At 50.3% G+C, this 23,605-nt stretch overlaps 1 protein-coding gene across 1 annotated transcript in view; it reads right to left on the reverse strand.

The window, feature by feature from the left end:
- OPRD1 (opioid receptor delta 1) overlaps window positions 1-13,654 on the reverse strand; it is a 36,432-nt gene extending 22,778 nt beyond the window's left edge. The window contains exon 1 of the mRNA XM_027109413.1: window positions 13,201-13,654. Coding sequence (XP_026965214.1) covers window positions 13,201-13,415 — 215 coding nt within the window. The 5' untranslated portion in view covers window positions 13,416-13,654. The remainder of the gene's footprint in view (window positions 1-13,200) is intronic.
- Window positions 13,655-23,605: the final 9,951 nt, after the last annotated feature.

Here is a 23,605-nt window from a genome sequence, read left to right on the forward strand (position 1 = left end):
TTTCACTTTTGTTTTATTAATTAATAATTCAGTATTTTATTTTATTTATTTATTTATTTTTTTATTTTTTGCAGTACACGGGCCTCTCACTGTTGTGGCCTCTCCCGCTGCGGAGCACAGGCTCAGAGGCCATGGCTCACGGGCCCAGCTGCTCCGCGGCATGTGGGATCTTCCCGGACTGGGGCACGAACCCGTGTCCTCTGCCTCGGCAGGTGGACTCTCAACTACTGCGCCACCAGGGAAGCCCAATAATTCAGTATTTTAATAACGATAAATCAGTCCTGCTCCATGGCCTCTCCCAATCCCTGCGTGTGTGACAAAGTCATTTTTCCACATTTGGGATCAGAGGGTATAATGAGTTTGACCTTCTTCACGGACGTTCCTTCTTGGACACTGCATGAGTGGGCTCCGGGAATCAAGGCGCCTCAGTTCAAGGCTGATTCTGCCATTTACCCAAGGCTGATTCTGCCCTCAGCAAGTGAATTATCACCTCTGAGCCTCAGTGGCCTCATCTGTCAAATGGAGAGAAACATGGTACCAAGCTCAAAGAATTGGGAGAATTAAATGAGATCATTTATGTGAGGCGCTCGGCACAGAGCTGCCCACCTTGTCAGCCCTCAAGAAAGGTCAGCAGTGCTATTTTTGGTGTTAAGTCCGACAAGTCAATATGCCATTCTTTGCTGTTGACCTCTCTCGTACCTGGGATGACCAGGCCTGAGCCTGTGGAGGAAGCGTCTTGTGGCCACCTGCCCCTCCCAGCAGGACAGCCCTCTGACCACGTGTGGGCTCTGCTCCCTCTTCACTGGGAGGAATGGAAAATCACTAGATGTGGGGCATTTCCTAGCACTTCAGGAAGATGAGTTTTTGTAACCAAGGGAAACAAATTACCTCCATCTGTCCTGCAGGGGCATCTGGCCTGGCCAGCAGAAGCAGTTTCTTTCCCTTGGCTTAATCCTTGCCCCTGTTCCCAAGTCCTAGGCAACCAGCCAAAAGGCATCATTATCACCAACAATTTCCTGTTATGGGCCAGGCCCTGTGCTAAGGCCATACATCATCTCCCTTAACTTTTGCCCTCACTGTTCCCCCTGCTAAAACACTTCCTCCTAGCAACTGACCTCTGCTCAATTGTCTCCTCCTCCCCAACCTCCCCATCTATATCTGCAGCCCCGCCACTCTGTCACCATGCCTGTTTCAGTTGACTTCATTGCCTATAGGCCTTACATCTATTTCTTTATTGTCTATCTTTTCCCCACTAGAATGTCAGCTCCATGAGGACAGGGACTGTGTCTTGATCATTGTTGCATACCTAGCACCTAGAACTCTGCCTGATACTTAGGAAGAGTTGCTGAATGTATGTTTACCTGCAATGTAGGTGTTTTTCTATCATCCCTATTTCACAGATAAGAAAACGGGCTCTGTGAGGTGAGCCTAAGGATGGAAAGCCAGCAAGAAGCAGACCTGGATTGGAATCCAATCTCTGAAGGATATGGCTGCTTCACTAGATGCTGGCCTTGCCCCAGGGAACTCGGGTTTGTTGGGCCTCTTAGGTGTTGTCAGTGGCCCCCAAGCTGGACTGCCTTGTGTAGGAACTAACGTCTCATGCTCCCAGCTACTCCTATTCCCAGCCACCCTTTGGCTCTCCCTTAGCCCAGGTAATCCCAAGCATGGAAACAGATGCAAGAGAAGGCAAGGGGTTAGGAAAGGCAAGTTCCAGTCCTGCCTTGGCCACTGACTCAAAAGACACAGAATTTCTCCAGGCCTCAGTTTACTCATTTGTAAATCAGAGGGGCTAAACTTGATATACAAGATGGCAGAGGTCAGGGCAATGGTTAAAAGTGCGAGCTCTACTATTTACAATAGCCAGCCAAGACATAGAAACAACCTAAACGTCCATCGACAGATGAATGGATAAAGAAGACATGGTACAAAAATACAATGGAATACTACTCAGCCATAAAAAAGAATGAAATAATGCCACTTGCAGAAACATGGGTGCAACTAGAGATTATCATACTAAGTGAAGTAAATCAGAGAGAGAAAGATAAATACTATATGATATCACTTATATGTAGAATCTAAAATATGACACAGGGCTTCCCTGGTGGCGCAGTGGTTGAGAGTCCGCCTGCCGATGCAGGGGACATGGGTTCGTGCCCTGGTCCGGGAAGATCCCACATGCCGCGGAGTGGCTGGGCCCATGAGCCATGGCCACTGAGCCTGCATGTCCGGAGCCTGTGCTCCGCAACGGGAGAGGTCACAACAGTGAGAGGCCCACGTACCGCAAAAAAAAAACAAAAATAAAATATGACACAAATGAACCCATCTATGAAACAGACTCACATGATACTATACATAGAAAATCCTGAAGATGCCACCAGAAAACTACTAGAGCTAATCAATGAATTTGGTAAAGTTGCAGGATATAAAATTAATGCACAGAAATCTCTTGCATTCCTATACACTAACAATGAAAGATCAGAAAGAGAAATTAAAGAAACAATCCCATTCACCACTGCAACAAAAAGAATAAAATATCTAGGAATAAACCTACCTAAGGAGGTAGAAGACCTGTACTCAGAAAACTATAAGACACTGATAAGGGCTTCCCTGGTGGTGCAGTGGTTGAGAGTCCGCCTGCCGATGCAGGGGACATGGGTTCGTGCCCCGGTCCAGGAAGATCCCACATGCCGCAGAGCGGCTGGGCCCATGAGCCATGGCCGCTGAGCCTGCGCGTCCGGAGCCTGTGCTCCACAATGGGAGAGGCCACAACAGTGAGAGGCCCGCGTACCGCAAAAAAAAAAAAAAAAAAAAAAAAAAGACACTGATAAAAGAAATCAAAGATGACACAAACAGATGGAGAGATATACCATGTTCATGGATTGGAAGAATCAATATTGTGAAAATGACTATACTACCCAAAGCAATCTACAGATTTAATACGCTCCCTATCAAATTACCATGGCGTTTTTTACAAAACTAGAACAAAAAATCTTAAAATTTGTATGGAGACACAAAAGACCCCAAATAGCCAAAGCAATCTTGAGAAAAAAAAATGGAGCTGGAGGAATCAGACTACCTAACTTCAGACTATACTACAAAGCCACAGTAATCAAGACAGTATGGTACTGGCACAAAAACAGAAATATAGATCAATGGAACAGGATAGAAAGCCCAGAAACAACCTAAACGTCCATCGACAGATGAATGGATCATGCACCTATGGTCAACCAATCTATGACAAAGGAGGCAAGGTTATACAATGGAGAAAAGAGTCTCTTCAATAAGTGGCGCTGAGAAAACTGGACAGCTACATGTAAAAGAATGAAATTAGAACAGTACCTAACACAATACACAAAAATAAACTCAAAATGGATTAAAGACCTAAATGTAAGACCGAACACTATAAAACACTTAGAGGAAAACATAGGAAGAGGACTCTTTGACATAAACCACAGCAAGATCTTTTTTGATCCACCTCCTAGAGTAATGGAAATAAAAACAAAAATAAACAAATGGGACCTAAGGAAACTTAAAAGCTTTTGCACAGCAAAGGAAACCATAAACAAGATGAAAAGACAACCCTCAGAATGGGAGAAAATATCTGCAAATGAATCAAAGGACAAAGGATTAATCTCCAAAATATATAAACAGCTCATGCAGCTCAATATTAAAAAAAACAAAACAACCTAATCAAAAAATGGGCAGAAGACCTAAATAGACATTTCTCCAAAGAAGACATACAGATGGCCAAGAAGCAGATGAAAAGTCGCTCAACATCACTAATTATTAGAGAAATGCAAATCAAAACTACAATGAGGTATCACCTCACATCAGTTAGAATGGGCATCATCAGAAGATCTACAAACAATAAATGCTGGAGAGGGTGTGGAGAAAAGGGAACCCTCTTGCACTGTTGGTGGGAATGTAAATTGATATAGCCACTATGGAGAACAGTATGGAGGTTCCTTAAAGAACTAAAAATAGAATTACCATATGACCCAGCAATACCAGTACTGGGCATATACCCTGAGAAAACCATAATTCAAAAAGACACATGCACCCCAAAGTTCACTGCAGCACTATTTACAATCGCCAGGTCATGGAAGCAACCTAAATGCCCATCGACAGACGAATGGATAAAGAAGATGTTGTACATATATACAATGGAATATTACTCAGCCACAGAAAGGAACAAAATTGGGTCATTTGTTGAGACGTGGATGCATCTAGAAACTCTCATACAGAGTGAAATAAGTCAGAAAGAGAAAAACAAATATCGTATATTAATGCATACATGTGGAATCTAGAAAAATGGTACAGACGAACCAATTTACAAGGCAGAAATAGAGACACAGATATAAAGAACAAACATATGGATACCAAGGGAGGAAAGTGGGGGGGGGGGTGGGGGGGGGGGGGTGGGATGAACTGGGAGATTGGGATTGACATGTATACACTGATGTGTATAAAATAGAGAACTAATAAGAACATGCTGTATAGCACAGGGAACTCCACTTTGCTGTACAGTAGAAACTAACACAACATTGTAAAACAACTATACCACCCCCCCGCCAAAAAAAAAGAACAGACTCACAGACATAAAGAACAGACTTGTGGTTGCCAAGGAGGAGGAGGGTGGGGGAGGGATGGATTGGGAGTTTGGGATTAGCAGATGCAAACTATTATATATAGAATGGATAAACAACAAGGTCCTACTGTATAGTACCGGGAACTACATTCAATATCCTGAGATAAACCATAATGGAAAAGAATATTAAAAAGAATGTATATATATGTATAACTGAATCACTTTGCTGGACAGCAGAAATTAACACATTTTAAATCGACTATACTTCAATTAAAAAAAAAAAAAGGTGCAGGCTCTGCGATCAGAATAACCTGACTTCAATCCGACTCCAGGACTTTGAGCATGTTATATCAAACATTCTCTGAGCCTCGAGTTTCCTCATCTAGAAAATGGGGGCAACTGCACTCACCTAATAGAGGTCTGTGAGGATTAAATAGGATAATATACATACATCTCTAAGCAGAGTGCCTGGCACAAAATAAATGTGCAATAAAGAGAATAATCATCCGTGATTCAAAATTCTACGCCCTAGTGAAAAGGCTACTTCGGCAGGGGAGGGGAGTGAGGCCATTTCTACCTCTCCCTGTGTCATGTTTATTGAATGGGACTCTTTGACCTCACAGGACTCTGAAGTTTGAGTTCCTTCCACTTATCAAGAAAGACTTGGGAAGCTACAGAAGAAAAAATTCTTGCTGCACACACCCACCCCGGCCAGAGACAAAGCTGCTGATTTCTGCAGCTGAACTGGAAGCTCTAAATCAATAGAACACAACGCAGACACCCCACCCCACCCAATGCCGCCCAGATGGTACTGGGGCCTCTGCAGCCTGCAAGATGATAAATTGCTAATTTAAGCCGGGCTTTCTGCTCTACGCCACGATTATCCCTCTTCCTGTGCATGTTATGATGTCTGGGTAGCCAATTAGATTTCGAGGTCCCAGGACTCCGAGGTTAATGAAATCATGCCTTGCCCTTGCACAGCCCCCGTCCTCTAAAGTTCAGGCATCATCGCCAGGAAGGGGAGAAGGGAAATCTGAGATCACAGAATCTGAGAAGCATTCTTCCTCCAGTCTCAGCTGTGGGGAAAGGAGACTGAAATTACGTATTTCTATCTTTTCTCCACCCAAATCTCCATCGCCAAACCTCCACACAGTGGTTTGCCAGTGCCCTCTTGCATAGCTTCAGGGACAGGAAACTCCCTATATTACACAGCAGCCCATACCTTCCTGAAGAGCTCTGACTGTTAGAAACTTTCTTCTAGAAATAATATGAGATGTGCACAAACATATGGGTTCAAGAACGTTCACAGACACATTATTTAGACTGGCATGATATGAGAAACGATGTAAGTCCCCCCATATAGAAGACATTCATACAACGCAGCCGTCAAAAATCATGTCTTCAAAGAATGTTTGATAACATGAGAATACACTCATAATGGTATGTGAAAAGGCAGCTTACAAAATATTATATATGATGTGATCATTATTTCAATGTAGTATGATATAGATGTCATTAAAACACACACACACACACACATACAAACAAACGCACAGCGAGAGACACAGAAAGAGATGGGAAGGAAATACACCATAACGACAAAGCTTTTCTCTTTATGGTAGGATTATGGGTAATGTTTGTCGCTGCCTAATCGTCTCAGTATTTTCTGAAATAACTACAGTGTTACTTGTGGTGATTTATGATACTGTGTTTATTGTAAAAAAAAAAAATGTCTAGTATTGAGCTGACAAAGTTTCCCTGTAGCATCCACGCAATAATTCTAGTTCCTCTGGGGCTCGATAAATGTCGATCAAATGAGTGATCTTCTAAACAGACATAATAATAGAAAATGTTTATAGAATATTTACCAAGTTCCTGGCTCTGTGCTGAAGTCCTTCACGTGAACTTCATGAACTTCTCATAACCACCCTATGAGGGTCTATTGCTACTCCCATTTCACAGATGAGAAAACTGAGGCTCAGAGAGGTTATGTATGTATCTCCCAAGCTCACTCTCTTAGTAAATGTGCTCCCAGGTCAGTCTGGCTATGACGTCCAGACTCCCAAGTGCTGTCACCCCACACAGAGGCCTCAGAGGTTTGCAGACAGCAATCTGCCCTCCTCCCCAGCCCTGGTCCTCCCTCCTCTAACTAGACAGCCCCAGCTCTCGCCTCCATTCCCCATGTGTCCCATGGATGGCAGTGGCAGAATGGACGTGGAGGGGTTTGGGAGTCAGAAAGACCTGGGTGTGCCTCGTTCTGGCTGTGAGAGGCTCCCTCGGAGCCTTCCCGCCCTCACCTCTCATACCCTCGCAGGCCTGTCATGCAGCTTGGAGGAGCCTCTGGCATGTGGCAGGAGCGCGGGACTGACTCCTCTGGATTCTCCCCGGTGTGTCTGTGAGTCACACATGTTCCCCAGGGAATGAACCCAAGACCTGGGAAGCTAGGCCCTGGGGCAGGGCCAGGAGGCTCAGGGACACCATCCAGGGCTGCTGCCCTTCCCACTCGCCTCGCCAGAGCTCATCTGGCCCAGCCTCCTGCCTTCTGCAGGTCCCACAGCGCTCCGGCTTAGAAAGGAACAACCAAGGCCAGGGTTTCTGGGGCCTGTCCCAGGTCACCCAGCTCTCTTCCATCACCCTGAGCTGACCCCTTCCAATCCACCCCAAGCCCACCCACAGCAAATTAATCCTCTTAAACTCCATTCTGCACAGACTGCTCCAAAGTCCTCTTCCCCATGGCCTGTGACCAAAAGCTCCTTCATTTCCCAGCACGGCTGCCTTACCATGGGCCCCAAGAACCTGTCTAGCACAACTCGAGCCACAGCACGGCCTCTGGCCCCTAACACAGCCACGCTGGGCCGGAGTCCAGGCCCCTCCTCCACCCTCCCTCCCCACCCCCCCTCACCAGAATGACTCCCTCCAATTCCCTGGGGCTGGTCCATGGAGTTCCTCTAATATTTGCACCCTCCCCCAGGAATTCTGGAAGGTCGGTGGGTGCATCACTGGCCCCAGGGCCTGGCCGCAGCTCAACACACAGCAGGCACTGCTGACAACCACGGTGAGGAGGACACCTGTCTGCAAGGCCTTCCCTGCTTTGGTCCTTATGGCCTCTGCAGCCTCACAGCCAGCCCAGCCCCTGGCTCTCTCCATTCTGCCGCGGTGAACCTCCCTGCCCTCTGCAGCTCTGCCATGCGATCATCTGCTGAAGCTTTCTTTGCTTGTGCTGTTCCCTCTGCCTGGAATGTTCTACCCCCCTCTCCGTGGAGCCAACTACTGCTCCCCCTTCACGACTCAGCACAGACACCTGCTCTGGCTGGGTCAGGTGCCCCCCTGGCCTCCCTCAGCTCCAGGAAGCTGCAATTGTCCCTGGAGCTGTAACTAACTAGGGGGTCCTGGGGGTACATCAGAAGCCAGAGGCCATGCTGAGGCCTAAGGTGAGAGTCTGGTCAGTGGGAGCTGAGGTTGGACGGGCCTGCCACGGGTCAGCATCAGCAAAGGCTTGTTGAATGAGTAAACATGCAGACGATGCAGGAAACAGGGAAGGACCCAAGGTGGAAAGTGTAGACAATCAGGTCTCATAGCCACCAGCTCTGCCTGCCTGGAGCAGCTGCAGGGGTGCCTGTTAATCTCAGCATTTGACACATACTGAAGGCCTACTATGTGCCAGGTGCTGTGCTATGACCTTCACATTCGTGATCTCACTTAATGTTCCCAATAATGTATCCTGATCACCCCAATTTTGCAAATGCAGAAATGGGGCTCAGGGGAGTTAAGCTGTTTGCCCAAAACCACAACACTGGGACATGGTCGAGCGGGGATGGAGACCAGCATGACCTGACCCCCAGCCGTGAACCTTCACCACTGCACTGTGTCACCTCACTGGGATCTCTCCTGGCCCAGGAGCCCTGCGTCCGCAGACCCCAATCAGGACAAGAGAGGGGAGGGAGACAAGAAGGCAAGGGCTTCACGCTGCGTCCCCAAGAGCAGGACGGGGACTCAGAGCTCTCACCCTGAGCACTTGTCCCAGCAACCCCTGGCACCTCGGTAGTAGACAGAGGAGACACCCAGAACCCTTACTCACCTGTCACGGCCCTGCCCCACACTAGGCTGCCAGGCCCAACCTCCCCTCCCTGCTCTGTGCTGCAGTCACCTGGGACGGGAGGGAACACACGACGCTCTACCAACGTCATCTTGTCATCTTTAAGATGAAGGTGCCTCTGAGGCAGGTGCTGCGATCCACATTTTATAAATAGAGAAACTGCGGTGCAGAGTGGCCATCCACCCTGCTAAGGATCTTAGCAGGTGGCAGAGCTGACATTTGATACAAGAGTCAGAAGAGACGCCAGCCCAGGAAGAACTCAAGGGGCAGAGAAACGCATAGTCTGAAACAGTCATGAAGAGGCAGGCCGGGCTGGTAAGAGGCAGGGAGGCCCGGCGGGGCTGATGGGGGTGGTGAGAGACACAGCAAGGTGCAAACCTGCCGAAATCAGGGTCAGGGAGAGGTGGAGGCCGGGGACAGGGCAGGCGGACAAGAGACCAGGTGGAGAAGCATTGACTCCAATCTCCTACTGGATTCAGGACAGGCAAACTGGGAAGCCCTGAGGCACATAGAGGGAAGATGGGGTCACCCATCAGAGATGTGGGGGTCCTTAAGCCCTTCACACTCCACCCTGCCTAGAGGGCCGCCAATGGGGACTCTGAGATGCCAGCCCTGCTCAGGGTACGACTGCACCCAGGAGGAGGGGTTGTTGGGTGTCTGCTCTAAAGACCCAACAAGTCAGCACCCCGGCTGAGCTCACCCTGCAGGGGTAGGGAGTGTCTGCCTGGGGACACACATCCCCAGAACTCCTGCTCACACTTCATGGAACGCTCAGGCACCACAGGCTGTTCGCTCAGAGTGCAATTTCCAGAGGCCCCTCTCATGTACCCAGAAGGATGAGTGGGCTTCTCAGGCGGGTCCGTGGATCAAGGAGAGGGTCAGAGTCGCGGGGGGGAGGAGGGAACGGAGAGTGCTTTGTGTCTGGGATTCTGAGATACCCGTGCTCTGTTTTTTCAGCCCCTCTTCCATGTCAGGCTTCCCGTCACAGGCTCTTCCCTCACCTTTTTACTTAGTTACCCCCTCCTCATCCTTCAGCTCCTCGGAGGCCTTTCCTGAACTTCCAGACCAGGTGAGACCCTCCCCGCTTCGGGGGCTCCCACAGCTCCCTCATACTCTTCCACGGCCCTCACCACGGCTACAGACTTAAATCCATTGGCTGGCTGGCTGATGAATGTCTATTTCTCCCAGACCTGAGCTCCATGAGGGCAGGGACGGGGGATTTTCTTCCCCACCATCATCTCAGCACCTAGCACAGCGCATCCATAGGATATATCTTGAATGAGTTAATTCTTTTCATTCCTTCACATAGAGACCCTCCCTGTTCTCAAAGGGCTTAAAAGGCTCAGACACAACGTGTTATTGAATCCTCGCCACAACCCCAGATGCATTGCTGTTACTTCCACTTTACGGGTGAACAAATGAACTTCCGAAAGGTGAAGTCACTCGTCCAAATACACAGCAAGTAAGTGGCTTTGAATCAGGATTTGCCCATTGATGCATCTGACTTCAGAGCGCCGGCTCTGCCACTACATCTCCCTGCTTTTCTGCCTCAATGGTCCTCTGGATCTTCCTTTGCAAACCTTCCCCTGCTCCCCAGATAGGTTCAGCTCAGGACTGACAGGCAGAATTCATTCATTCAATCACTCATTCATTCAACCAGTCAACTGAGTAACTTATTGGTGGGGCTGAGCTCTGCATGGGGTGTCAGGGAACCACAGATACACCAGAGGCTTTTCTCCATCCTGGCTCCCCTCCCTGCACTGCTCTTGGGACTTTGCCAGCAGAAGCCAAGCCCCGGGCAGCTGCCCTGTCCCTAGCCTCCCTTTCAGTGGGGAAGGACTAAGTGCAGGGGCCCGTCATTCCCCTCCCCAAGGACGGCAGCCTAAAATACGTGTGCTGAATAATGTGTAGGCTCATCGTCCTTTTGTCTCCATCATTCTCTGAGAATCCTAGGACAAGAGGAGGGACAGGATCCTGTCCCCGCCTTCCATGCAATTCTTTGTCCCCTATCCCAGGCAGCTCTGGAAAAAGTTCTGGACAAGACCAGGGTTCTACTCTGGGTCTGGAGCCAGCTGTGGGACCTCAGGGGGACAGGCCACCTTGCCTCCCTCTGAACTGCAGATTCCTCACCTGTAGAATGGAGGTGACAAAGAAGGGGATGCCAATGCCTATCCCACAGGGTTGTAGGTGAGGATTAAATCAGTCGGGCCCAGAGATACAGTGATCACATAGATGGTTGGCCCAGGAAATGTCTTAGCAACACAGGGACCTGAGGGGCCAGCTCTGCTGCTTCCAAGGTGCATTTGACAATGTGATTTTGGGAAGCTTGGCTGGAGTACCCTAGCAGGCAGAGCCCAGGGCCTGCCCTGAGTGGACCCTCAGAAGTGAGAGGCCCTCCCCTGGCTCAGTGGTAGTGCGGGAGCCGTGCTCATCAGCCCACCAGCCAGAGGCCCCAGGAAAGAGACCGGAGATGGAACCGAACACACTGACACTCAGCTTTCCCCAGATCAGAGCACTTAGAGCCTCCCTAGAGAGCGCAAGTGCCAGGAACCTGGGACTCCCTGAATCAGAGCTACTCTCAGGCCCACCTCAGGACAAGCGCCCCCTCACTCTCCTCTGTCGTAGGCGCTGGATTCTGAAGAATCTGGAAAGTTACTCATCCGCATCGTACACACAGCTTCCACTTATTGGGTCCAGGCACCACGCCAGCTGCATTATATATGCCGCTCAGTGACACCTCACAAAAACCCTGTCGAGGAAGCTTCTATTATTCCCCCATTCTATAGATGAAGAAACTGAGGCTCAAAGAGACTAAGTGTTTTACCCAAGTCACAGAGCCAGTTCGTGGCTGGGATTAACACTCAGGTTGACCCAAGTCTACATGCCACACTACTTCCGAAGGTAAAGGGGGGAGCATCCCCGACAAAAATGCAAAGCAAAGATCAATCCTGCCTGTGCTTGGGGGAATTTTCCCACTGTGGCTGGCGATGAGTCACTGAAAGCACAGGACGTTCTTGTGCCCTCCACTCTTCCTGGGGGAGCAAAGTTTCCCCTGGAGTCATCGACGCCAAAGCTCCCTCAACACCCACACACCAACGCAACTCTCCTGCGTACTGCACCCTGCCCGGCAGAGACTCCGGAATTCCAGAGACTCTGGAATTCATACTCCCAACTGAGGAGGTTGGGTCTCTATCCCTCAGACAGGGGCAGATGGGGCAGATGGTGGGGCAGGGGGAATGGGCCCCCAATGTGATAGGCATCAGCGACTGCACCAAGACCACAGTTCACATCTCCCACCTCAGAATCCACAATCTGCCCTGTGCCTTCTGCTCGGCTTGGTGACACCAGAGCCCAGAGATGTTCAGGGTTGTACTCTTGGTCAACCACCGTGGATGACCCATTTCCAACTAACAGTAAATACCCGGGCATCTTTGTTGTTATAAGGATAGGCGTTTCCTTTCAATTCTTTTTGCCAGTGTCTGCACTGACAGAGCTGGGTCAGGAAGACTCCTTTTGGACAAGCCAATGATGTTTTAGACTCTCTGAGAAGGTCCCCGCACTGAACATAGATACCAAGAAGCGAACTTCACTTCCTCAGATGAAAGTACAAACTCCACTCCAGCCCAAACAAATCACTTTTGTCTTTTCCATAAAACAAAAGACTGTTAGAGGAGAGGAGGAGAAGGTGAGAGGGAGCATTTGTGAGGAGGATCTGAGGTCTCTCTGAATCACGTCCAGAGCCATGGACTAGAGGGCCACTGGGGAAGGAAGCAGAGAGCGACTAGCTGGCCCACTGTACCCAGGAACCATGGCTACCCCTTAACAAACGCACACACAGGTGCACAAACACAAGTGTCCAAAGCCACTCTGGATGCTCTCCTCCTCCGAGGGTTTCAGGGGTCTGACAAGAAACAAGTCACACTGTCACGTGCTCCTACAGAGAGAATCACAAACTGACAGTGTGAGACAAGCACACACACCAACACTGGGACCCCAGCAGAAGATCCCCGAGTGTGCCTTGGTAAGTGCCACCTCCGCATGATGCGGTCACACAAGCGCTCCTGTGCCCTCACCTGTGCAGTCAGCCCACACACTGCCGTCTCCCCAGAGGCCCACGGCACTTCCGGCATCTCTGCCCACCCCTACCAGGTTTTTGGAGGTCCAAACACACATCTGTACTGTCACAAACAAAATCACGCACTCACAAACTGTGACAGACACACAACTGTCGCCAAACTGTCCCACATAGATTGATAGAGAAATAGGGGATGCCAACAGATGATCAAATGTTATTAGTTAAACGCGGGAGCGCACACACACACACACACGCACGCGCACGCGCGCGCGCGCCAGCGTCCCCCTCTAGATGGAAGTGGTCTTTCCGCTGAGCCCCGGGCGCCTCCTTCAGGAAGTGCAGAGGCCCCGGGAGTGCGGGGTCTGAGGTCAGGGTCCCAGGTCCATAGTCCCCACCCCACCCCGGGGCATAGCCCGACGCACCAGCCCGCAGCGCACTCACCGGACGATGCCGAACATGACGAGCACGTTGCCCAGCAGCCCCACGGCGCACACTGCCGAGTAGAGCGCGGTGATGGCGATAGCCAGGGCGAGGGACGAGGCGCTCCGTGCTGCCGGCGGCCCCGACGCATTGGCGCCCGCGCTGGGGAAGGCGTCCGACGCGTTGGCGAGGAGCAAGGACCGCAGCTCGGCGTCGGGGGAGGGGGCCGGTTCCATGGCGGCCAGGCGGCCGGCGCCGCGTCCCTGCCCGCCGTGCGCCCTGGGCGCAGAGACCTGGTGCGAGCGGCGCGCCAAGGGACGAGGCCGCGGCCCCGACGCCGCCGGCTGCTGCGCCCCGACAGCCCGGCTATCTCCGCGCCCCCTCCGCCCGCCTCGCCGCCCCGCACCGGCCCGGCCCCCAGCTCCCGCCCGCTCTCCGAGCCCAGACCGCTCTGAGACAGGAGCCGCTGCGGGCTCCTCGGACGCGCCCGCCGCGCGCACCACGTGGCCCGTAGGCGGCAGCCAGTCTGCGCCCGCTACCGGGGGCCGGGCATTGCACCACCAACTTGGAGTGGAGCCAGGGAAGCTACCCACTCTCTCCCTAGGGATGTTCTGCCGGCTCGGTTGCGCCCCCACCCCAGTCGGGACTCACTTCTGCATCCTCTGCCGCTTGGGGATTGGAAGGACCTCTATATGAATCCCACCTCCCACTCCTGCACTAACAGAGTGACCTTGAGCAAGTCACTTAACCTCTCTCACCTTCATTTTTCTCTTCTGAAAAATGAGGATAATCGCACCACCTCCTTCAGAGGGTTGTTGGGGAGATTAGTAAGATGATGCGGGTAAAGAACTTAGCTCAGTGCCGGGTACACAGTAAATGCTTCGTAAATAACCATTACTATCCATGGCTTTCTTTTACTCCATTCATTTGCTCAACAGATCTTTTTTGGGTGCCGAATATAAGAACCAGGTACTACTGGGCAGCCACTAGTGCATAAAACCAGATGCGGCCCCTGCCTCCTTACAGCCCAGTGGAGGAGACAGACATCAATCCCAGGACCAGACTGATGAAGATACAGTTACACACGGAGGAAAAGTGAAAGAAAGCAAGGGATTCCTGTGGCAGGACCTACAAAACCCAGGGGTCAGGACAGCTTCCCTGAGGAAATGACACCTAAGGTAAGATGTGAAGTGTGAGGAGGGACTGACTTAGGGAAAAACTAGGGAAGAGCATGTCAGACAAAGAAGCCACATGTGCAAAGACCCTGTGGTCAGAGGGATTTAAAGGCCAGGAAGAGGAGAAGGCAGAAAGGGAGTGTGGGGAGAAGGGGATGAGGTGGTGGGCAGGGTCTCAAAGACCACCTTACAGATCACTCTGGCTGCTGTAGGTGCAGACGGAAGGGGGCTATTTCTGACACCTTCTCCCTAACCTGACCAGCCCAGACCCAGAGCCATCCTCCTTCTTGGGACTCCTGTCCTTCCCAGAACATTCTCCCTACTGTTCCAGCACTGTGCTGAGCCCTTTATCCATGCAGCAACACTTTGGCGTAGATTCTATTATTAGTGTCCCCAGTTTACAGACGAGAAGACTAGACTAAATTATCCCATATGGTAATTATTTCTATCCAAGTTTGTTTTCTCCTTCGGAAGACCAGACCTGATTGATCCCTGGACCCAGTGGAAGGCTGGGGTCATAGTGGGTGCTCAGGAAATACTTGTTGGTTGAATAAAAGTCCCAAGGGGAATGGAATGGGATAATATTGGGGCTCCTGGGATTTAGGGTGACACTCTTGGCCCTGTGAGTGGCTGGGCAAGGACCCCTCATTCACATCATTCTCTGGCTTGAGTCATCTGTCTATGTGCAAGGCGCTCACCCTTTCCCAGAGAGAACAAAGACAGAATTCCCAAGTTCACCCTCTGTCCATTCTCTTTGCCCCTCCCAGCTGCTGTCCAAGCCCCTCTACAAGCTACAGCAGACTCCCCACCCCAAGGCTGTCCCACCCAATCATCTAAGGACTCGTCAGACTGGGGATTTTTGCTCTGTGGTCACATATGCTGCCAGAACTCTCTCCCTTGTCCCAAAGGGGCTGCTATCCACAGAGACTCTTCTGGTGCCAGGGGAGAGACATTGAGACAGGAAAAAGGAGGGCTATTTTACTAGAGTCCTGGCCCCCTCCCAACCCCTCCAACAAGCCAAAGTTTTTCCAACTTCAGGACATTTGCGTATTCTATTTCTTCCACTTGGAAGGCTCGGCCATTTCCTCAGGCTAAGTGCTATTCATCCTTCAAGTTTCAGCTTAAATATCACTTCCTCCATGAAAGCTTCACTGACTGCCCCCCCACCCCCCCACACACATGCAGTCAGACCAGGTGTCCTTGTTATTCTCATAGCGTCCCGTACCTCTTCCTTACAGAATTTCCCACATATTTATCTGGGCAATCATTGGAGTTGTGTGCAGCATGTCTACAATAGGTCTTGTGCACTTCCGTACCTCCACCTTAGTGCTTGATGCGTGGTTGACTAGAAAGCTCAGTTCCAACTTTGGTGAGCTGCCATTCTGATGAGGGAGACACAGCATTTATAGCTTCATATAGGACCTAGGAATTCTTTTAAGCAACTAAAACCCTTTGCATCAACTCTGCAATCACATCTTATTTGGAACTGAAGTGCAGATCTTCCTCGATTACAATGGGGTTACGTTCCAATAAACCTAACGTCAGTTGAAAATATCATGGTAAATCAAAAATGCATTTAATACACCCAACCTAACGAACATCATAGCTTAGCCTACCTTAAACATGCTCAGGACACTTCCATTAGCCCACAGTCAGGCAAAACCATCTAACATCAAGCCTGTTTTATAAGCAAGTGTTGACTGTCTCATATAATTTATTGGATACTGTACTGAAAACCAGCATGGTTGTGTGGGTGCGGGATGTTGTAACTGGTTATTTGCTGTTGGGATTGCCTGTCTGACTGGGAGCTGCGGCTCGCTGCCGCTGCCCAGCGTCACAGGAGGGAACCATACCGCATATCACAAGCCTGGAAAGGATCAAAATTCAAAGTATGGTTTCTACTGAACGTGTATCAGCTTTGCACTATTGTAAAGTCAAAAGATCATAAATCGAACCACCGTAAATCGGAGACCATCTATACTAGTTCCCTGCTCCACCCCCCACCCTTGGCTTCTGGCTGTCACCAAGCGAGTCTGCCCTCACCCCTTCGGCGTTGCATTTGGGGCCCTCCCCAGTCTGGTCCTAACCAGGGTTTATTGCCGCCCTCTTCTGACTCCAGCCCTAACCCCACCCTAATCGCATACCCCAGCCATACTGGGCTGAAGATAATTTTTTTTCATTGTATTCCGCGATGTTTTGAGTCCCTCCTGGGTAAGGAAATGCTATGGTGGAAAGCCATAGCTATGGTGGAGGCAAATGACAGAAAAAGAGTTTCCCTCAACTTCTCTGAGCCTTAGTTTTATCATCCATAAAGTAGAGAAGGGCAGGATTTGGGTGAGGATCTGGTGAAACGACAGATGCTCTTCCAACTGAGAAAGGGCTGCATGAGCACGAGTTACGAAACCAGGAGCATGAGTAAGACCATTGCTCTCTTAAAGGAGCTCTCAGTCAAGAAGCTGTGACAGATATGTAAATGCCCAAGTAAAGAGCGGCATAATTGCTAAGAAAGCACACGTGCTGTCACGGGCTGTGCCTTTTCAGAGTTTGCTTGCCGAAAGGCAGCAGTCTGCAGCCTGGAAGAACCCGACCCTGCTGGCACCCTGAGACGTCCAGCCTCCAGAACTGTGAGAAATAAATGTCTGTTGTTGATGAGCCACTCAGTTATGGTACTTTGTTATAGCAGCCCCAGATGGCTAAGGAGCTGAATTCCTCCCCCCACCCCGGACATTGGAAGGACACGTGGAAACTTGAAAGGCATCTAAAGGGGTTTCCCCAATGGCCTCCCAAAATGAATACTTTGAAGAGATCAACCCTTACCCAAATGTGAGTGTTCTAGTCTATTTATCTGTTGTTTTTGTTTTTTGTTTTTTCTGCAGTACGCGGGCCTCTCACTGTTGTGGCCTCTCCCGTTGCAGAGCACAGGCTCTGGATGCGCAGGCTCAGCGGCCATGGCTCACGGGCCCAGCCGCTCCGCGGCATGTGGGATCTTCCCAGACCGGGGCACGAACCCGTGTCCCCTGCATCGGCAGGAGGACTCTCAACCACTGCGCCACCAGGGAAGCCCCTAGTCTATTTATCTTTAAAAGACAGTCTCATTTCTGTGGTCACAACTCATAAATAATCCTGTTGGCTACCATTTAGAGAGAACTTGCTGTGTGCCACGCACGGGGCCAAGTGTTCTGTGGCTTATCTCATTTAATTCTCGGCAGCTCTAGAGGTGTGAGGTCTTTCTACTGTTATTCCGTTTTGCAGAGGTTAGGTTACGTGCCTATGCCACAGCAGGGATGCCAAGCCAAGTCTGTGTGACCCGCCCAAAAGCCACTCCAGACAACCACACTACTGCCTCTCAGAGCAGAGCCTAGAAAGTCATCACCCCAAAACACGCCAGAACCCATGGCTGCTGTCTCTGTTCAGCAGTTTCCCCGTTGTGGAGGGCGATGAGTCACGTGAACTCAGGAGATTCTTGAGTCCGTCCCTGCTCTTGGTGGAGCAGAGAAGATGCAGCCCTCCATGCCTGGGCTGCCAAACGCTTCCATTTTCCTCGATCCTATCCTTGACTTCAGATTAGAACCAAAACAAAAATGGATGGGGAATCCTGGGCCAACCCAGGGCATCAGAAGGCGTCAGTGGTAGAGAAACAGAAATTTTCTGAAGGAGTCGGAGCAGAAAGGAACTCCCCGGGGAAACTATTAACAATTTAGTACGTGGGACTGTGGCTCCCACCTGCCAAAGAGACACTGCCTGATGGAAATAGTGTGGCTGCCTCTAAGTGAGTGAGTGAGCGAGCAGCTCCCCTGGGTTGCCGTTAGTCTGGCTCCATCTGCAAGCCCCAGGAGGAGGAAGGACCTTAGCAAGAACCATAAAATAATAACCACTTGCATTTGCAAAGTACTTTTGACTTTCCGGAGCACTTCGAAATTGATGACTTCATATTATCTTGACACCATCTGGATAATGGGAAGGTCAGGTTTCATTATCTTCATTTTATAGCTAGGATGACAGATAGCTAGAGAGCCTGGATGAGATGATTTCATAGCAAGCCAGCGAAGGAAATAGCGTTGGGACCTTCCGTCTAGTTGCCCAAATCAGAAGCCTGAGGGTCACTCTTGACCCCTCTCTCTTCCCTCCTCCAAACCCCCACCTCTAGGTAATCACCAAGTCCTGTGCATTCTTCCTAATAACCCGTGAATCCTGCCATTGTTCTTTGTTTTTACTACTGTCTGCCTAGTCTATGCATCATCATTTCTTGCTGAAATTATTGAAATAGACTCTGAAATTGAGCCCCTGCTTCCAGGCTCGCTGCCTGCAAGCAGAAACGTGGCTGCAGGATTCTCCACACGTGCGCCTCTCTCTGCCTTGCTAGCCTCTTGTACCACCTTCCCCTTCACACGCTATGTTCCAGCCAAAATAAACTCCTTATGGTTCTCCAGATAACCTGCTTCTCTCACATCTGAGTTCATCTAAGTAGTTAAGAGTGGGGCTTTGGCATCAGACTGGTTGGATTGAAAATCCCAGCTCAGCAACTCACTAGTTGCACGTCCTTGGGCAAGTTCCTTAACTTCTTCTGAAAGTTTCATGCAGTGGGAACAGCAAAAGCACCTGCTTCGTGAAACCTGGCATGTAGGCAGCGCTCAGTATGTTAGCTATCACTGTGATGATAGTGTCTCTGCCTGGAATACTCTACCTCAGGCTCCCAAGCCCCTTTGTCACCGAACCTACTCCTACCCCCCCCCCCCGCCCCGTCTCAACTGAGATGTTGCTTTCTTCCCTCCTCCCTCAGATTAATTTCTATCACATATCGTCCGCTCTCTTGGGGCTCATCTTCCTCCCAGAAGCATAGTCAGGTCCTGAGTTCCTAGAAAACTATTCCACCCGGATGTTGCCGGGAGGCCTGGGTCTGTCAGGAAGAGGAGGGAATGGAGCTGGAGAGAGAGGGTGACCAAGGCAGGAGACAGTTTGATTCTTTGAGAAGGGAAGGACAGAGGAGGTCGTAGGTTCCTTGAGTGAAGATTTTAATGGTTAGTGAGAGCCTGGAAGTTTTCTTTTTATTTTTGGCCATGCTGCGGCTTCGTGGGGATCTTAGTTCCCCAGCCAGGGATTGAACTCAGGCCCCTGGCAGTGGAAGTGCAGAGTCCTAACCGCTGGACCACCAGGGAATTCCCATGGGCCTGGAAATTTTGCAATAAGTTCAGGGTCAAGAGAGCAGAGATAGAGTCTCTTGCTTCCGAAGGGACCCCTGGGGCTTGGACAGCACCTCAGAAGGAACCTGAATGGACCAAATGCCAAAGGCTTTGCCCCATGTTTCCTAGATCAGGCAAACCTCAGGCAGAAGGACTAGATGACCCCCTGGCCTGCCCTCCAGTGACTGACACTGGATTTTCCCACAACCCTAGTGGATGGGGGCAGAGGTAGGGTTCATTTTTTTTAGTTGTTTTTTTTGCATCTGAGTGTCATGGAAGAAATGCATATGCCTGTTAGAGGAACCATCATGAGGCCCAGACCAGGCATCAACAAAAGACAGATGAAAATTACCCTCTTCAGAAGAAGAAAGGTGACCTGGAGAAACTGAAGCTGCAAAACCTCCCTCCTCCTCCTTGTGCCTGGGATTAACCCCCTGTCCAGACACTGTCAAGTCGGCCCACGAGCCACGTCCTCCCTTTATTTCCTGCAACCGTAACCTCATCAGGAGGTAGGGGTATTCCCTTGATCTGGGGTAAGGGAGCCCTTTCCCTGCCTCAGGGGATGAATTGGCCGAAATGAATCATGGTAATCTGTGGTAGATTGCAAAGCGGTCACAATGCTTCATTACTCTCTGCATCTGTGCAGCTCTCCCCATCAAGCAATGGAATCTATTTCACCACCCATGTACCCAGCCCAGCTTGTGACTTGCTTTGCCCATAAGAATACGATGGAAATGACAGTGTACCAGTCCAGAGTCCGGGCCACAGGAGGCCTTGCCCTCTTCCACCCAATCTCGTGGAACCCTACCACTGCCATGGAAACAAGCTTGGGCTAACCTGCTGGATGAGACGCCTAGTCACGCCATCGCCCCAGTTGGCAACCAGCCAACACCAGACGTGAGGAAGTCAGGCTGTCCTAGACCAGGCAACTCCCAGCCGACCCAACAGCTGACCACAGGCACAGGAGGAAGCCCAGCCAAGATCAGCCAGGCCTGGCTCAGATCAGCAGAACGATTCAGTGATCCACAGACTCATGGCAATAATGAATGCTTATTTCCGGTCCCGAGGTTTTGGTGTGATCTGTTAAGCAGGAGTCATCACGATACATAACTTCCTACATCAGTGATTGGTCTGGGGACGGATATGTAACCAATGAGATGTATAGAGAAGTCTGCTTGACATCATTTTTTCCAGAATAAAAAGTAAAGCCGCATCAGAAGAAAACTGTTTGCCCAAACCCCCTGGGATGCTGGTATGATGCCTGGAGCTATAGCAGCCATCCTGCGATTACAAATCAATAAGCATAAGAATGAAAAACCAGTAGGTGAGGTTGTCAGGAGAAAGACAGAATAAGCCTGGGTATTTGGTGATGTTGTTGAACTCTAAGTGTCCCGGCTCTGGACTTCAAGACCTTTTGTTTAAGCCACTCCTAGTCATGGTTTTTTGGTTACTTGTAGCTTAAAGCATTCCTAAAGGAGGTACCAGTGTGTGGGTAACATCCAAGAAGAATGACACAAGAATAAGTAGACATGGTTTATTGGCATGACTACAACTTTGGAGACTGGGAGGTGGAACTCTCTAAGAGTATAGGTTTGAAAACTGGGTTGGCCACGTGCTAGTTATGTGATTCTGGATAAGTTTCTCAACTTCACCACAAAGCCTCACTTTCCTCATCTATTAAGAGGAAATGATAATAATACATATTTTATAGGATTATGAAGGAGATAAATGAGGTAATACAAACACAGAACTTGTTGCAGTGCCTGACACATTCAATAAGCTCTTTTTTAAAATTTATTTTATTTTATTTATTTATTTTTGGCTGCATTGGGTCTTAGTTGCTGTGCATGGGCTTTCTCTAGTTTCAGTGAGCGGGGTCTACTCCTCGTTGCAGTGCACGGGTTTCTCACTGCAGTGGCTTCTCTTGTTGTGGAGCACGGGCTCTAGTACTGAAGCCTGGAGTGCAGGCTTCAGTAGTTGTGGCACGCAGGTTTCAGTAGTTGTGGCTCGTGGACCCTAGAGCACAGGCTCAGTAGTTGTGGCATGTGGGCTTAGTTGCTCTGCGGCATGTGGGATTTTCCCAGACCAGGGTTTGAACCCGTGTGCCCTGCAATGGCAGGCGGATTCTTAACCACTGTGCCACCAGGGATGTCCTCAATAAGCTCTTGTCTTAGCTAGTACTGTTCTTACAATAATCATGCCTAATATTAATAACAAGAACCCATGTTTGTATCAAACTTCCTTTCTCAATCCTGTGAGGCAAAGTGGTCCCAGATTTAGATGGATCCGTCCCTGGCATTTAGCCAGTGTTGGGTAAGTGTGCTGGGGCCTGCCTGGAGTTCATTCCCAAGTGTCACATTGCAGGATGTGTTTGTTTAGAGTGGGGGGTGATGAGGGGAGGGATTAGAAGGGACTTGAGGGACTTCCCTGGTGGTCCAGTGGTTAAGACTCCACGCTCCCAGTGCAAGGGGTACCACCCCTGGTCGGGGAGCTGAGATCCTGCGTGCCTCTCGGCCAAAACACCAAAAGATAAACAGAAGCAATATTGTAACAAATTCAATAAAGACTTTAAAAATGGTCCACGTCAAAAAACAATCTTTAAAAGAAAAGGGGGGGTGGGGCTTGAAAGATGAGTGAGCGGCAGCAGGGAAGGAACAGTGGCTGGGAGGAGAGTACGGGACAGGCTCAGAGCTCCCCAGCTCAGTGCCAACTACCTCTGCGTGAATAGAGGCCTCGGTGCTACAGGCAGAAGGCGAGGGGCCTCGGAGGCCCGGGGCCCCAGCAGCCCAGCCCAGCAAGCGTTGCACAGTGGGGAGAAGGGCCTTCCGCGGACTTACCCTCAAGGACAGTGCACACTACCTCCACGCCTGCCTCCACAGGATGGTGGAAGTGCACGTGCTCCATCTGTCTCCTGTTTTTTCTATCAGGCTGTCATTTTCCTTCTACAAAAAGTAGTTCTTCCCTTTCCTGTCTCTACTTTTTCTTCTCCGCTCATTCCCTTCAGTTCCCCTTCCCACCACTCACCTCCTCCTGCCCCGAATTTGGATTCCCATTCCCTCCACTGGATCCCTAATGCCACCCACTCCCATCTCTCCTCCTTGTCTAAGCTCAGTAATTACTCTCCAGTAGCACTGACGTTGCGCTTCTCTCATCTCCACACTCCACACTTGATGGTATTAGAACTTGCTTTCGGTTGACCTCATCAGATGGGTATTCCCCACCGGCAAGTCCCTGGCCTCCTTCTTCCCCTTTCCACCCATCCCTGTCCTCCCCCCAAAGCCTGGGCAGGACTCTGAACCAGAGGAGGACACTGGGGGACTAGACTGAGTGCCGACAGTCTCAGCCCTTGTGGAGAGATCCTGCCTTCAGGGGCATCTCTCCCCCTCCTGCAAAGGGCCCTGGGGCTCAGGGTGCTGGCCTCCCAGGGCCATTCTGGCGGTGAGGCAGGGTGGTGTAGTGAACAAACACAACGTTAGGAGCCCTGGGACTAGCATTCTGTCACCAGATGTACAGAACTGTAGGACTGGGGAAAAAAAACTTAGGCATCGTCTCATCCAACCCTCCCTTCGTTTACAGAAAAAGATGCTGAGGTCCAGGGGCTTCCCTGGTGGCACAGTGGTTGAGAGTCTGCCTGCCGATGCAGGGGACACGGGTTCAAGCCCTGGTCTGGGAAGATCCCACATGCTGTGGAGCGACTGCGCCCGTGAGCCACAACTACTGAGCCTGCACGTCTGGAGCCTGTGCTCCGCAACAAGGCTGCGATAGTGAGAGGCCCGCGCACCGCGATGAAGAGTGGCCCCCACTCGCCGCAACTAGAGAAAGTCCTCACACAGAAACGAAGACCCAACACAGAAATTAATTAATTAATTAATTAAAAAAAAAAAAAAGATGCGGAGGTCCAGAGTGGTGAAGGGACTTACACGCAGCAAATTAGTAGCAAAGTCAAGACCAGAACCTATGTCTCCTGAATCATGTAACAATGTGCTTTCTCCCACACCGGGCAGGGTGACCTTGGGCAACTGCATCTCTTCACATACCAGGCACTTTGGAAGCACTGTTATGTATATGATG

Source organism: Aethalodelphis obliquidens, unplaced genomic scaffold (assembly GCF_003676395.1).
Source record: "Aethalodelphis obliquidens isolate GAN/ISIS:26980383/991018 unplaced genomic scaffold, ASM367639v1 scaffold9, whole genome shotgun sequence".
Classification (NCBI taxonomy): Eukaryota; Metazoa; Chordata; class Mammalia; order Artiodactyla; family Delphinidae; genus Aethalodelphis; species Aethalodelphis obliquidens.